At 40.1% G+C, this 16,131-nt stretch overlaps 1 protein-coding gene across 7 annotated transcripts in view; it reads left to right on the forward strand.

The window, feature by feature from the left end:
• SH3KBP1 (SH3 domain containing kinase binding protein 1) overlaps positions 1-16,131 on the forward strand; it is a 236,813-nt gene that overhangs the window by 35,686 nt on the left and 184,996 nt on the right. The window contains exon 1 of one of the 7 annotated variants that reach the window (XM_068918375.1): positions 5,899-6,054. The exons of the other annotated variants lie outside the window; for them this stretch is intronic. Coding sequence (XP_068774476.1) covers positions 5,968-6,054 — 87 coding nt within the window. The 5' untranslated portion in view covers positions 5,899-5,967. Of the gene's footprint in view, positions 1-5,898; positions 6,055-16,131 lie in introns of those variants that run through there. 7 annotated transcript variants of the gene reach the window in all.

Consider the following 16,131-nt stretch of genomic DNA (forward strand, 5'->3'; position numbering starts at 1 on the left):
ATAGCTAAATACTAGTAGTAAGCAATTATTATTTTTAATTAAGGCTAATACTATTTGGTTAAACTGCTTGAGAGAAAAGGGAAGTTTGCGTCATTGGAGCATGATACGTTGTTATCGGAGGAGACCTGATTTTGAGAGAAATCATTATTGCTATGCTGCTATTATACTGATATCATCAATTTATTGAACCTTTACCTCAAAGAAGCAAGTTGTTGTGTTCCTGCTGCTCTCAGGAAAATGCTTCAGGTCTTCTGAAAAGATTGTCAGAAGTGATGATTCAGTGAAAATAAAGATGATGTTCATTGCAAGTACTTTTCTAGGAGTACAGAAGTTACATCAATATAGTAGTAACTGTTCAGTAAAGACCATTTAGTGCCACAAACAGGCCTCCTTGATCTTGTGGCGTTAACAGCGCCCACTTATAATATTTGTTTCTTTTGAACTGAATGTTGTTCCTTTCATGAGGACATATGGGAGCGTAAATATGATCTGCAACAAAAATATATAGTAGAAGATAATGCAAACACAGATTGTTCTTGCAGACATATATGAGGAGCCTCATTTGCAATACCCTTTCGGTCTGTGTATACTACTGTTCTTCTATGGTTTTAAGAATTTTAATATATTTTTGGAGCGCTTTTGCTGCGAAACAACCGTACAGCGAACCTTTGCTTCATTGCCATCTACTAAATCATGTACAGCAAGCAAACAGGCTATACCAGTAAAAGCTCAGTAAATTAAACCAGTTTAGCTAGTTTAATTATGTCAGTGGTAGGACTTTGGCAGGTTCAGTTAGATATCATACCTGTCCACGTTCCTGATCCAACCATGCTGGCAGAAGTCTGGAAGTAGATACAGTGTTAGGAATTTCCACTTTATGGGTTGTTTTTAAACATATCTAGCACACTTTTGCAATGTAATCTTTTCTTCTCCCCCCACCCCCCTTTTCCCCTCTTTCCAAGGAATTTACAGCTCTCCCTCTTAAAATTAGCTGTGACCGGGCTTGGATATAGGTACTAGCCATCGGTACCTCCTTATCTGATGCATTTTTTGCACTCTTCGAAGCTGGAAGAGAAGTTTAAGGTTTGAATGCTGTGAGTGGAAGAAAGAGAGAGTAGTTAGTACCCGGATTTCGTTTTCAAGTGAAAGGGCTGGAGGTACCATGGTTATGGCACATATGTGAGATATTAGATATTTAAGATTCAGATAACAATAGCTTTGCTAGCTTAAACTGTGTTTTTGTATTCAACCAGTAGCAGATGAGATAACTGGAAAGGAGTTGGTTGAATAGTTTCTTAGTGTTTTAAAGTGAAAGGGATGCCTAATGTGTGACACGTCTGGGAAAGCTTCTGTAAAATCAACCCACGGTAAGCTAACTCCACTATAGTCTATCACAGGAAATGTAGCTAGGGCACCAAATGGCAATGTTTAAAATGTTAATGAAGTGTTTCCGTGTACTGCATAAACCGTAGCTATGCTAGCACAAAACTGAAGTTGTGTTCAGTCATGTATTGCCTTGCAGCTCCTCTCTGCTGGTTGCAGTTACGTGCAGAGAGAAAAGCTGTGCAGCTTGTATTCTGTTAGATTGCTTTTCATGTGAGTAGTAGCGTTGAAGGTGTGACTAAACAAAGTTCGAGAGAATGAGTTTGATCAGGAAAGAAACCAGTATAAATAGGAAAAGACATAAACAGGCACAGGAAAAACCATGTAATTTCAGGTATTTCTGTGACAGTGTTAGGAAAAACAGTGCTATAACGTCTGACTGCTATATGATGGCTTTATATGGGTCTTCCGTAGACCTTTGTTCGTATCCTGCTCTCAGCCTACCGGATTTTCTTCCTCTTGCCAGTGCTTAGCCTATTGGAGACTGTTCTGAGAAGTGGTACAGTATAACATCGGTACCTTTGTTGTTTAGGAAAGGCAACTTCACAGTATAAATAATGCCACACTGGCTTGTATTGTAGATCAGTGTGGACTGACTGATTGGTTCTTGCCAAAAGCTCTTTAAAAACGTGGTTCTTAGCAGGCAGGTCAGATCTACCTAAATATCTATATTTTATTAAGATATTTGAAAGAAGTAGAAACTCACTTTTTTCTTCTTTTGGCTTACAAGATGCGTGTATGTTTTAAAGAATAGATTTTTATCTGAAGGGTGGAACTTCAGTTAGCTGTGACTTGTCTTAGAATGCCTGTTACAATTACTTGTAGTTACTTCTTATGTGGCTTCATTTCTTTTCCTTGCCCTCCATGAACACTTGGTCTGTGTTATGACTGATGGCAAAAGTAAAGGTAACTTTGTTTGTGGTGGTTTGGTTTTGAGATGCCTAATTATTTTATTCTGTGAAATGTCGGCCAATGACTCTAGATCGTATTTGCTTTCAGAGTACAAATCATTCTGCTTTCTTCCCATCATTGTTGCAAGCCTAACCTGATACCTGAAAAACAAGGGTTATTACTTCCATTCATAAATCTTGAAGGTGGAGAATTGTGCTATAATGCCAAAACCAGAAGAAATCTTAGGGGAGGCTCTTGACTGGAAGAAAAGAAGTGTCACTGCTATCTTTAGGAAGGAGGATCTGGGGAGTTACAAGTCTGAGCAGCCTGAACTTGATTCCTGGAAAGGTGATGGAGCAAATAATCCTGGAAACCATTTGTAAGCGTGTTAAGGACAAGAGGATGTTTTGCATGGATCATCAGCACAGATTGAAAAAGGCAAGATCATGTATAGGCTTCTACAACAAAATGACTAGTTCGGTGGATGGGAGGAGAGCATTGGATGTTGTCTACCTTGACTTCTGTAAGGCTTTTGACCTTGTCTCCCATCACATCCTCACAGACAAGCTGATGACGTGCAGACTAGATAAGTGGACAGCGAGGTGGATTGAAAACTGACTAAACTGCAGGGCTCAGAGGGTTGTGGTAAATGGCATGAGGTCCAGCTGAGAGCCAGTCCCTAGTGGTGTATTGCACATTCCAGTGGTGTCAATAGTGGGGCCAGTATTGTTGAACGTCTTAATTCTTGACCTGCACGGTGGGACAGAAGGCGCCCTCAGCAAGTTTGCAGAGGATACAAAACCTGGAGGGATGGTTGATACAGCAGAGGGTTGTGCTGCTGTTCAGGGGGACCTCAGCAGGCTGGAGCAGTGAGCAGAGAGGAACCTCAAGAAATTGAGCAAAGGACCTGCACGTGGGGAGGAGTAACCCCAAGGGCCAGTGCAAGCTGGGGGCTGATGGTCGGGAGAGCAGCTTTGGAGAGAAGGCCCCGGGGGTGCTGGTGGACAGGCTGAACATGAGCCAGCAATGTGCCCTTGCAGCAAAGAAGGCCAGCGGCCTCCTGGGCTGCATTAGGCAGAGCATTGTCAGCAGGTCGAAGGAGGTGCCCCTTCCCCTCTGCTCAGCACTAGTGAGGCCAGACGTAGCCTGCTCGGTCCAGGTCTGGGCTCCGCAGTACAGGACAGACGCGGACATCCTGGAGAGAGTGGCACGAAAATGGTTAAGGGATTGGAGGATCTCTCGTATGAGGACAGGCTGAGCGAGCTGGAGATTGCCCAGCCTGGAGAAGAGAATGCTCGAGTGGATCTGATCACAGTGTATGAATCCCTGATGGGTGAGCCAGCCTCTTCTCTATGGTGTCGAGTGAACAAGAGGCCATAGGCACAAACTGAAATAAAATAAATTCCCTTTAAACGTAAGTGTGTGGTTGTGTGGTTTTTTTTTTTTTTTTTTTTTTAAAAACTGTGAGGGTGGTCAAGCACTGGAACAGGTTTCTGAGAGAGGTTGCAGAGTCTCTGGTTTTGGAGATATTCAGAACCTGACTGGACAATGTCCTGAGCAACCTGCTCTAGGTGACCCAGGTTTGAGCAGAGGTAAGTTGGACAAGATAATCTGTAGAGGTGCCTTCCAGCTGTTCTGTGATCCCGTTAAAATGATTTGTTCTATGAAAGTGGTTTGGCTTTATATGGATACCTTGATTATAGAGTAGTTAACTGGAATGTTAGATGAAACATGCAGGATAAGACTCTGGGCCTACTTAGAGACTGTATCTTGTGAACAAGAGATGCCTTTTCTTTATAATCAGTGAAGTGAAGTGTTGGTTTTGGTTTCCATTTCTAATTATAGCTATGTGTGTTTTTTTTTTTCTTTCAATGGGCAGCACTTTTCACACTCCAATTAAAAACATGATGCCTTCCGCACACTTACGTGCTTATGCCAAGAATAGAGAAAAGAAGAGTTTTGGCAACATTGTAAAATTACAATTCTTGAAGCATTTGAATAGGCTGAATGGAATTCAGTGATTTTTGTTTGTTTTTTTATCCTAGCTTCCTGTGAACTATGCAGTTATGCATATCCCTTTCCCTCCCTTCCTCTTTCTCCCAGTGTCTCACAACTTCTGAAGTGACCTTTAATTGTGAAGAAGTGAGATGTTAACCTTTTACAAACCACAAGTAACACTCTGTGAAGGTAGACAGCTAGATAGAGGAGAGTATAGTGATTGTATAAAAGACAGCAATATGAATTCAAGCCTTGTCTGATGTAAAGAAACAACGAAGGAGGGTACTTGGAAGGAACTGCTGAAAAAATTTGTATCCAGGAAGGTTAGTCAGCCGTGAGTGGCAGAGATGTTACCCTAAGTAGCTTAAAATCACTCACAAGAAAAAAAGAATCTTCTAAACATGAGCATGTGAGTATGTGTTTATATATTGATTTATTTGAGTGAGAAAGCAAAAGCATAAGATGAGTTTAGAAAACATGTATTGGGTCAATGGTTCCCGTCCTTTTACTCTCGCAGGCCATATATCATAAATTACCAAGCAATATCTTGAAAATAGTCATTGTGTTGTTGCCATTATGCTCAGTGAGTGCTGCTTGAGAATCTCTTTGCTCTGACGGTTAGAAACATACCTTTACACTTTAGCCTAAATTTATAAATGGCCAGTTTTTGTCACTTGCTCTTGGGCTCTTCCTCTGGTTTAGACGGCTTTTTTTTTTTTTTTTTTTTCCTCCCCATGTGGTTTGTCCATCCTCCTTGTTGTTAAAGAGCCATTGAAGAAGTTATCTTTGCTGTGGTACTGATGCAAGGGAGGCTGTCATTCTCCTGAGAATACTAGTGGCCTTTCTCTTTGTTTTGTTTCCAGCACTTGTTCATGTTCTGGACAGACATGGTTGATAATGATACATAGTATTCCAGATGTAGCCACGCTGTTGTTTTGTGTATTGACTTTGATGCTCCTTTATCCATCTACTGTTTCCTCTCGTTTTCACTAACCCGTGGATCAATTTGTGGTCTTGTTGTTATCAAATGAACTCTAAACTGTAGGTGGAGCATAATCAGCATTTTGCATTTGCAGTATAGGTGGTGATTTTCCATATCTTTTTCTAACTAGTCTGAATCTGTATTACTTTCTTTGAAAGTTGACTTATTTATAAGATTGGGTCTTTAAAGCTATACAGTCATCATTCTTTTAGATTTGTCCTTGTCATCGGGATTGCTCTTGTATTACTTGCTACTAGACTTATATTTTGGTCTCTTCTCCAAAATTACTTTGTACTGGCATAGACTGTGTGTGTTTCAATTTGTGGACTGGATCTGTCAGCCCGTGAACCATCTGCATGCTGTCTGGTAAGCAGGATGCAGGCTGGAATGAGTTCTGTTGCAGAAGTCATACACTGAAGTGAGCACCAGGGTTTTCAGTTACCTTAAATAGCCTCCATTTCACAGTTACCACAGAGCCATCTTTTCTGTACAACTCTCTTTCCTACTGCTAATTATAACCTTCTGTTACGAGACCCCTTTTTCTTGCAGTCAGAGAATTCCCAAACTGTAACAAGAGGAAAGAAGGATTTAATAATTTAGTGAAAAATGACTGAGCAAAAGGGGAGAGAAAAATGATTATGGAAGATAAAAACTGTGATGTGTGTGGGGCTTTAAATGCCTTTGTGGAATGATTGGAATAATTTGGCTGCCAAATGAATCACACTCCGCTTTTGTCATTCATGGAGAGCTCCGCTAAGATAGAACCTTTGCATCAGCAAGATCTTTTCAGATTAAAGCATGTGAGTAGCCTATTTGGTCTTGAAGTCAAATTTATTTTCAGCAGCCATGTTCTAAATGTGTTGTACCTGTGTGAGAGAAATATAGAAAGCAAAAATTAGCCAATAAAAATAAACCTTTACATTGTGAGCCAGGTGACAGCTGTCCGAGTCAGTTGTGATATGTTTTTATTCATCTGAGGCAAACTCTTCCCTCATATTCAGTCCTCCTTGGCAGAAGCAGCATGTACATCTTGCTGTAGACTTTTGTCCCTAAGTTAAATGAAAATTGGCAGAGATATGGCCAGGATAGAATATGATGTAGACAGCGTTTTGGAAATGAAATATTTGCCTCTCAGATTTGTAAACCTAGGGCAAACTTGCAAGGAACTGGTATTAGATTTAAGTTGGGAAAAGAGAAGAATATTGACATTCTGGCAGTGAGGTCCAGGAAGAAGATTCTGCTGACTAGGACATGCTGCTCTAAAGAGGTAAAACTCGTGGCTGCTGTTAAAACAGGTGGAAGGAAAAAGGAAAGGCCTGAAAAAGAACAGCATGCAATGTTAAGATTTGTATTAAATTACTAACAGAGGCTTAATTTGAAAAGGGTGGTTGAAAAAGAGTGGGAAATAAGCTGTGAATTGGGGATAAAACCCTTGTATAGGGCACCATAGCCCAGGAGAATATGCTGCTAAGAAGTTAGTGCTGTTAAAAAATGAAAACAAAACAGTAAAATGAAAGTAGGCTGGAGGAAATGAAGTGTAATGTTCAAACCTAACATATCTCTGTGCTTCCTTTTTGCTTTTTTTCCTTCTTTCTTTCTTTCTGTTTTTTTGTTTATTGGGGCCTTTTGCCTCCTCTTCCTCAGTTGTTGCCCTCGTTAGTAAGCGTGGCTCTGTGCCTTTCTCAGCAGACCATAATCAGTGTCTGTAAACCAGCTCTACTCCGCGTATTTTACCAAGCTTTAGTAGCAAAGCAGAACAGCAGAGTGAGGGAGACTTCAGGGGATGGATAGAAAGGCAAGGATAAGCAGAATGACTCTTAGGAGCCATCCAGTAGGCCCTATGTCTATTTGCACATAGGATAACCAGGTTTCACATAAGTCGTGAAAAGATCTTAGGTTAAAATAATGTATGTGTTCTGTGACGATCTCTTCTGGCGAAGACGGGCAGATATGTTTGTAAGGTTTTGTCCTGTAGTCTTTTTCAGAGTTGCCAGGGTGACTTTATATTGATTTCTCCCAACTAGCCTCCTTTAAAATTGCAGTCAACTGTGTAATCCAAATCAGTTCTTCTGACTTTGTTTTTCACGTTTATCTACTTGGCTGTCAGGGTTTTATGTGTGACAATTAATTTGTATAGCTTTGTTTTATGAAATCTTTTATTACTAGTGGTTTATAGCGTTAGCATCGTGAACTTGATCCAAAGCTCATGAAGTCAATTAAATGGCTCCCTTTGGGTTGCAATGCATATTGCCAGTAATGAAATAGATTTTCTTCAAGTTATGTTTTTACTTTGAAATTTTAATGTGTGTCTGTGTGTCTGTGTGTCTGTGTGTCTGTGTGTCTGTGTGTCTGTGTGTCTGTGTGTCTGTGTGTCTGTGTGTCTGTGTGTCTGTGTGTCTGTGTGTCTGTGTGTCTGTGTGTGTTCTTACCCCTCTCCAGACCCTACTCTGAATGTTCTTGCATTCTGTGAGCAGCGGCAGAATACGCTGCAAACTGTATGGACCAATGCTGTGAATTAAATTGGCATATATATGGGGTTTGTTTATTTGTCTTTTTCTTTCTTGAAATCTCACCCTTTTAAATCGCAATTACAATTGTTGAATAATTCTTGCATCTCACCTTTCTAGAGGCTGAGTGTCATTCTGAATTCTCATTTGCTCTCTGTGGCAGGTGTTCTTTATATCATCCCCTTGTTTGCCTCTAAAAATCAGGGTTCCTTATGACTACTGTTTTGGATAAGTGTCCCTGCATAGGGCCCCCTCCAAACCTACTGGAGATGCTTCTTGTTCAAGCTGATGAATCTCTGTGTCAGAGCAACACAGTGTGCTCCTTCATTCCACAGCCGAATTATGCTTCTGGCCTTAGGGCTCCTAATGCTCTGTGCATGTTAAGGACTGAACACCTGTGAGCTAAGCCTATGTTTATGTAACCCTCTCTTTCTCTTGAATATCCTGTTAAACTCTAATTAATTAGTGCATTATTTAAATTATTGATACATTTATGTAATCTGCTTCTAAAAAGTTTACTTATACCTCTAATATCTACTTATAGTAAAATGGATCTGAACATTCAAGGACTTTCAGTCTCAGCTCTTGCTAGCTGCTTAATGGCTGCAATAGTGGCTTCTCTGACACCAGCATTTAACCAGTCTGGCGTACTGTTTGGTGACGCTGAGCACAAAAGATGCTAAATAAAGCTAAATATTCCGCAGTATAAAAAACTACGAGTGCAGATGGGAAACAGCAGTTTCATTCTTGGTGAACTTGAACTGCTTGAACAGTGGTTACATAAATTCAAGCATGGTCTGATGCAAGGAGAAATAACAGCTCGTTGTCTGTTTTGAGAATAGTATGCCAAAAGCAAATCCAGTTAAGGATGCTATGTTTCTGATTTGAGTTTCAGGTTTTTTTGTTTTTTGGTAAAACATGAATGATTGAAACAAATTGTTTGCGTGAATATAGTATCCTTAAAACGATCATGAAGACAGTGTCATCCGAGGATCTCTGGTATTAGCTTTGTGGAACTTGTGGATGAGCTGGAGCTCTTTCAGTACGGAAAAATATGCTACTTAATATGGAAATTATTTTCCCTTTAAAATGGAATTACAATGATTAGAGTGGCCCGCAGCTAGGAAGACACTTGGTGAATTCTGCTGCAATTAAAAAGAAAAGGTGTGTGGTCGTTTTGCTGCCTTCTCGCTAATTTTGTAAGAGGAAGTGTGGAAAGAAATCTGATTGCTGCCTTTTGTTGCGAAGGTGCTGACAAAAGTAGCAAGAGTGAGGTAAAGGCTACTGTAGTTTCACTGAAGCTCTTCCTACATCAGTTTTATAGCTATTCCAGTGAAATGGGAAGAGCTAACCATTGCCGAAGTTTACTGTCAGAAATACCTAACCCGTAGGACTTTTTTACAGTTCAAAGAGTGCAAAATAATGCAGTGAAAGCTGGTAACTCTTGAAGTGGTAAGGTTTATCATCTAGTATGATTATGATCTTCTAGGATAAGTGTCTCATTTTCTGGAGGAATTCTTAGAAGGTGCCTTCTGCAGACAGCAAAGCTCTTTTCCCTACTTCTTCACTTCTTGTAACGGAAGAAGGAGGAATTTCTACCCGCTTAGGCGAGATGACCGTCTTACTCACGTGAGTCAGCTGTGTGAAACTTTCCTTTACCGTGTTTGCTCAAATATGATAGCTTGTCGTATCAAACACATTTGCTCCACAATATGTTTCTACTTTAAGTGATTTTTAGTTAAGTAATCAAATATATCTTTTTTAAAAATTATGATAGAGGTGATGAAGAAAATGATTTTCTTGCCTTTTTAAAGCACAATAAATCTGGAATAGATGAATTAACATCACTAAAGCCTAAGGCATAAGTTTAATTAGTTAGGGACATAACTTTCACTACAGCGATTATGCAGTACGTTATCTCAGGGAATGTTTGTCTCAGTTAATGGATTTATAATGTTTTATGCTTCATGGATTTATTTTACCGATGTCAGAGATGAGGTGTTAGTTAAACTTCTTTTCATTAATTCCTAAAATCATGCAAAAATGTTTAAATGTATAATTGTGGCTCATCATCTCTATGCTTTTTCTTTTTTCATTTCTTAAGAAAGGCTTTCTGAATTTTTGCGTTCAGAGGCATTGAGGATTTATTACGCTTTGTAAATAAAATCCTTCTCAAATACCAGAGCAGTTGTGTTCCTGCTAATACACACACAGGTACAGGAATCTGTTTTTGTGGTGGAGGTGTTTTTTTTAACAGAGTGAACCTGAGTTTTTTGTTCTCGCTTCCTTTGAATTATGTTAGCTTTTATTAAATTTGTCACCATTGCAGAATGGCAGCAGTTGCTCTGTCATTAGCTTGCACTTGCTGGGTCTGAACACGTTTCAGTCTTCAGCGTAGGATTGGGAATTTGCTTCCAAAGGAAGGAATAGCGACCTCACACACAGACCAGTTCCTGCTCGCCCTGGTAGGTGCAGGCTGCAGTGACTCTGTCCAGCTGCCTGGGGACTTATCTGACACCGTCACAGGGCTCCTCCTTATATGGAGTCGCACCTGCTCTCTAAGGAAAATAACCATTAGCAGGGTTGGACTAGTGGACTCCCTAATGGATACTTCTCTGTCAGGACAAGGAAGCAGTCCTCGTCATTCAGTCTTCCTGGAAGATTACGTTTCCAGCCCAAGAATTCAAACTGAATTACAAAGGAGGCTTTGTATACCTGTGCATAATGTTATGGTCCTAAAACTGGAAGGTGTAGTTTCAGGTCACGTCTATTTCTGGTTTCTGAGCTGGCATCATAAAGTTTCCTATTTCTAGGACAAAGGGAGAAGAGGACATAAAATCAGGGAGGCCTGTGGACCTGATTGCACTATCTAGAAGGGGTCACTGAAGTAAAATATCCTCTCCCTTGGGATTTGGCAGAACATGTGAAAACTACAAATAACTATGTAGTATGCAGTATTGTGCATTTTTTTTTCCTTCCTTGTTCTGAAACTCTTTAAAGGTAGCTGTGAATAAAATATCTTGAAATGCATAGTTTTGGAAGTTTTATACTACTTCTGTGGTTTGTGAATTTGGCCTTGACAGCATATAAGAAATGTCATGAACCCTGGAAGCTATTTGTTGGCCCTTTTCTTCTTTTGAACTGATTGGGTTGCACAGAAGAAGTGGCAAGAATCTATAAGCCCTCAACTATACATAAATCTTTCTTTCACTGGCTGTGCCAGAGAACTTGAGAAGAGTTTAGAGTAAGGTGTGTTATCAGCTGTGCTGAGGTAGACATAGCCCTTCCAGGATGTCAGAGACCTCAAACAATCCTGGCACAATTTTTCCCCTGTTCTGGCTGCTCTAACCTGTGATCAAGGAGCAAGAGCAGTTGCTTGTTTCTTTCTCTGCCACTCTGTTGGACTCTCCTGAGTGGCAGCTGGAGGAGTTTAGGGAAGAGGTGTCTGCTTCTTATTTTTAAAATGATGGTTCTCTTGCTCAAGTTCAAGCTGAAGGTGATCTTCAGAGACCAGAGAAGAGACACAGATGAGTCATTCTCCTCCCACCCTCTGCCGTGCTGCAGAAAGCTACTTGTGGCTAGAGCTGAACTCCTGAGGCTGATGGGGAGCAATAGGAGGCAGCTGGAGAGGCTGTCTCTTAAAACGAATGGGAACGCTTCAGCTTACAATTGATTAATATGATATAGGAAGCACATTTTTTAATATGTCTGCTGTTAAAAGACACTTTTTTTGAGCACTAAAATGCTGGGAAATAACTGTTGAGGTTTGGGGACTAGTGACAGGATCTCTCTTGGCTCTGTGAAATTGTTAGAAAGGTGTTTGCTTTTTTCCACGTGAGGCAAGCCTGGGAACGTACTCTTTGATATCATTACTGCAGTCCTGAAGGTCCAGGTAAGAGCAAGGCTGTATTTCCTTTCATACTGTGAAGATGTGCATGAGCACATCCCTGTATGAATGTTTGATTGTTTTAAAATAATTGTCAATAGTCTAACACTGTGATCTCATCCTTTGGTGTGAATGAAACACACTTTTTTTTAATTCATTGTTTTTCCTCAAGTGAAAACCAAACACAAAAAGTATTTCAGTGTATAGGTGAATAAAGAGGAGCTAAAGATTCAGGAGAATGAAGAACACATGGAAAATAAGAGTAGAAATGAATATAGTCTTGCCCATTGACAAGCTCTGAATGCCAATTTTTGTCTAATGACTGCGATGATGGAAGCAAGAGAGAAGAGGAAATGGAAAGGTAATCTGTAGATGTCTCCCAGAAATCCTCAAAGAATCTGACATCTGTGCCTATTTTATAACCATACTTGAGACAGTTGGTCTTTGAGGTAGAATTTATTGTAAGAAATACATTTGTGTGGTTTTATTCTGTGGACTAACCACTTCACATAGTAAAAGTAAACATAAAAATTTAAGCTGTACAAGCATCTTAGTAAAATAGTCACATGTGCTGTCTATAATTGGTATGATTCTCCTTGGCTAGCCTGTTATAACCACTGTCATTTACAGCTAATGAATGCAGTTCCTGCAAGAGGAATGCCTTTTCTCCTTTGGGTATAGGGAAATACTATCGATTTTAGGTTCGTAGCAATTAGATTCCTATCCTATGGGCTGATTTGAGCATCTGAAAGGTTCAGCGTTTGTGTGTTTGTACAGTCCAAAGTAGGCTTGTGATCAGACTTGAATAAAATTCTTGGCATGTTTAGTGGGATAGGAAAGAAAACATAAAACTGAATTTACGAAAGGTGAACTTCTCGCTACAAGTGAAGGGTTGCCTTAGTAACAGTGAATGGCCCTTATTCCTCATTGCTCAGTTTTTACTAAAGTATAAAGAGTCTTAACTTTTTTTTTTAGTAAGTTTATTAGTAAACAACTTTACTGTAAGCTGCATGATGGAAAATATTTTTATTTCCTGACTTAAATTTTTAATATTATAACAACTTTCCTTCTAATCGAGTACAAACAACTGTGTCTGAATAGATCCCGCCTGCCTCCCTGTGTATATCGAAGCCCATGTTCGCAAACTGAAGACTCTGCAACTGCTGTGATGGGCAGAGAAAAGGAATGCTTGGAGCCCTTGCTGCCTTTGGTGCCTTACTGGAGCTGTCGTCCAGGCCTGGTGGTTTCTGGGGCTTGAGGGGAACTGTGTGAGGTGGTGGTGAGCAGCGACTGTGGTGTTTACTTGACCCGTCAGCAGGGTACTTCTGGATGTGTTCGTTATTAAAGGTTGGTTTGAAAGTTTGTACAAGCTCACCTTAGAGTGTTGAACTGTACACTGACGACCCATGAGCACGTCTTGTCCCTGTTTCTTCCTCTTCTCACTTCCGCCTCCTCCTCCTCTTCTGTTCGGGAGAAACAGTTCCATTGGGCAGCTGTGGGAAACTCAGAGTGGTTAGCTTGTACTCAGTGTGGGCCGTCAGTCAGCAGTAAACAGAGGAGTTTGAATCAAACTTCTTGTGAGAAAATGAGAATATAGTCTTATATTTATCACAGAAGATATGGAATGCTTGAAGGCTACTTTGTGCTATATCAGATACCTATGCAAAGAATGCTTTTGCAGTCCTGTGCTGTGGGAGGTGTGTGTGTGTGTGTGCATTTTTTTTTTTTAATTTAAGGGACTTTGGTGGATCAGGGCTTGCACTCCTACACAGTCACCTGCAGTGGAATAATGAGTTCTGATACGTAATTTGATTTACCTGCATGATACACATGTTTACTTTTTTTTTTTTTTTTTTGTAAAAAGCAGTGCAGTAATTGAGATAATGACAGTGCAGATAGGGACAAATCTGCAGTTAGATTTGGAGCTTTCACACAGGCTATGTTTTGAAATGAACCATGCTTTTAAAACAGAAGGCTGCCTTTGGTCATATCGTAGACAAACAAATGTCATTGATGTTGGAAAGTCTATTTTGGTAACAGGTTTGAGTACGCTTCCCATCTTCTACGGGGAGAAAGGGCCATTTGGAGCATTTGAACGTCTGAATACCAGATTAGCCTTGTTACGTTTGTGAAGAGAAGAGGCTTTATTAAAAGCTGATTAATAATGCAAAGAAACAACTGAAAAGTATTGTTTTTTTAAAGGAAAACAAAACAGACAAATAGCCACTGTGGCTGCTTCAGTCAAAGTTTAGTGTTTTAGCGTAGGAACGTTTTAGAGAAAGTGGGAAGGAGAGGCAGATGGAAAATGCCAAGGGTCTCCTGCTAGGTTATTAAATCATATGGCACATTTTGAAGGATTTCATCTTGTTTGGGGTGTATGGAGAACTTAATTGCAGGAGTCCGTTCACTAGCTACACTGTTCTGACGTAGCTTCAATAGGCTCACCAAGGAGGTAGGAACTAGAGTGAGAAGGAGCGCATCTTTTTGGGTGTGGCTGGCCTTTGTCCACACTGGGTCTCTGTGGAAGTGGTATATTGGACAGGCTTCCAGACCAGTGGAACTAGGACTAACTAGGACTTAGTCATAGGACTAAGATACACGAGTTTGGAATAGCCTTTGTCACAGTGTCTGTATATGCTGGCAGACAGAACTGTTAAGGGAGGGTGTGGGTGGGTGTGTGTGTCACGTTTGCAAAATTGTCTGTGCAGGCAAAGAAAGGAATTGATTTGGTTGAAACGAAAACTGAGATTTCAGTGCGATCAGAGGTGATGCTGTTTGAGGTTACAAGGCATCTGTAAGCATTCTAGCTTTAATAGGTGATTACATTAGAAGTGGTACATATTTATCCAAACCTTAAATATTTTATGTTACATATAAATACCATAAAATGTCCTGGACATCCATGAATCAAGAACTGGGGTGAAGGGGGGGGATAGGTGCTTGGTGGGCTGAAGTCTGCCTGTGTTGGAAGTTGGAAAGAGCTGGAGTTTTTACTCCTGTTTAAATATTTATTTACTAAGAATGTTTTTTGAGAATAATTATGCAAACTAAAAGTATTCTTCTGCCCACAGAATGACATACGTACTTAACACTGGAATGATTTTGTGCCTTTTTTTAACCAGAAATGTGCCAGTACCTCCTGATTGGAATGTACAATTAACCAGTTGTTTTGTGTATGTTCTCTGTTGTGGAGACCTATATTTCTTTTTCCTCATAGCAAACATGATGAATCAGTGAAACATTTACTTGTGGTTAATTTCTAGACTATTTTGCTTAAAGGGAAGTCTGTTTATTTTGGAACCAAGTTGACTGAATAAAAATGAAATGTTTTCTATTGTGGTGTATTGTACTAGCTTTTCTGCTGAATGTAAAGATTAAGAGAGTTTAACCACTACATTTGGTAGTTACAAGGTACCTCTTTTGTCTGGAGTAAAATTCTGGTCTCCACTCAAAAGAACATTGCAATTCCTCTTGACTTTAGTTGAAATAGGACTTCACCCCTGAATCTGAGTAGATCTGCTCTAAACACAAGTAGGATGATGATTAAGCTGCAGTTAAAATTGGAACAAAGCCTGTCTTCAGTGTAGATAATGTGAATGTGTGTTACTTTTGACATACATTTGGGTTCCAGAATAAATCCAGAATTCTTGCTATTTCAGTTTACAGGTCTTTTAATGACACATTTTTATATTGCAGCAATTTTTCAGTTAATGCTGCTTTCCTTAGACTGCAGAGCTGTTACATACACGGACACGTTAAGAGTGTTACAGCTGTTTCGAAGTTAGAGCACAGAGTTAAGAAATGCCATAGTCCTGTGCGCCTGGCTTATAGTAAACCACGGTTTGTTGGCTCCCTGCGCTTGGCTGTTGCTGTTGGAAATGAACAGGCCAAAAGTCAATCTGGCAGAGAGCAGAACCAGGCATGACGTGTCTGGAGCGTGGTGCTGGCTCTGGGTTGTCGGAGGTGGAGAAGGAAGGGAGCCCTTTTGTTAGGGCACCCGCAGGCAGGGCCTCCTAGTAACAGGCCTGTTGCTCTCCACGCGCACACGCGCCTTGGCTGTGTTCGTCAGCTGAGCAGGTTCTGTTTTAAAAGATTTAGTGGTGATGGTTAGTTTTTTTTTGTTCCTTTTTTGTTTTTTAAGGGAATATTTTGGTTAATTTGGTAGGGCTTTGGGGGGTTTGTGCCTTTTTTTTTTTTTAATGCTCTCTTTACTTCTTTACAAAGATTATTCGAGATGTTCATTTCATGTTATTTAAAAAAAAAGAAAACCTCCCTAAATTATTCCTGACTGATCTTGGCTCATTTACTCTCATTATTTATATTTCTGATTAAATAGTTCCTTCCTTTCCTGTCATTTTACTATTCCTTCCCCTCTGATGTATTTTTAGAGAGCATACTACGTATATATTTGCAACCTAGCAAACAGGCCAAGATCTTCTGATTTCCTCTTTCAAGAGTCTCTCCTTTCAACTGATCGTCCTCCT

Source organism: Struthio camelus, chromosome 1 (genome assembly GCF_040807025.1).
Source record: "Struthio camelus isolate bStrCam1 chromosome 1, bStrCam1.hap1, whole genome shotgun sequence".
In the NCBI taxonomy this organism is placed as follows: Eukaryota; Metazoa; Chordata; class Aves; order Struthioniformes; family Struthionidae; genus Struthio; species Struthio camelus.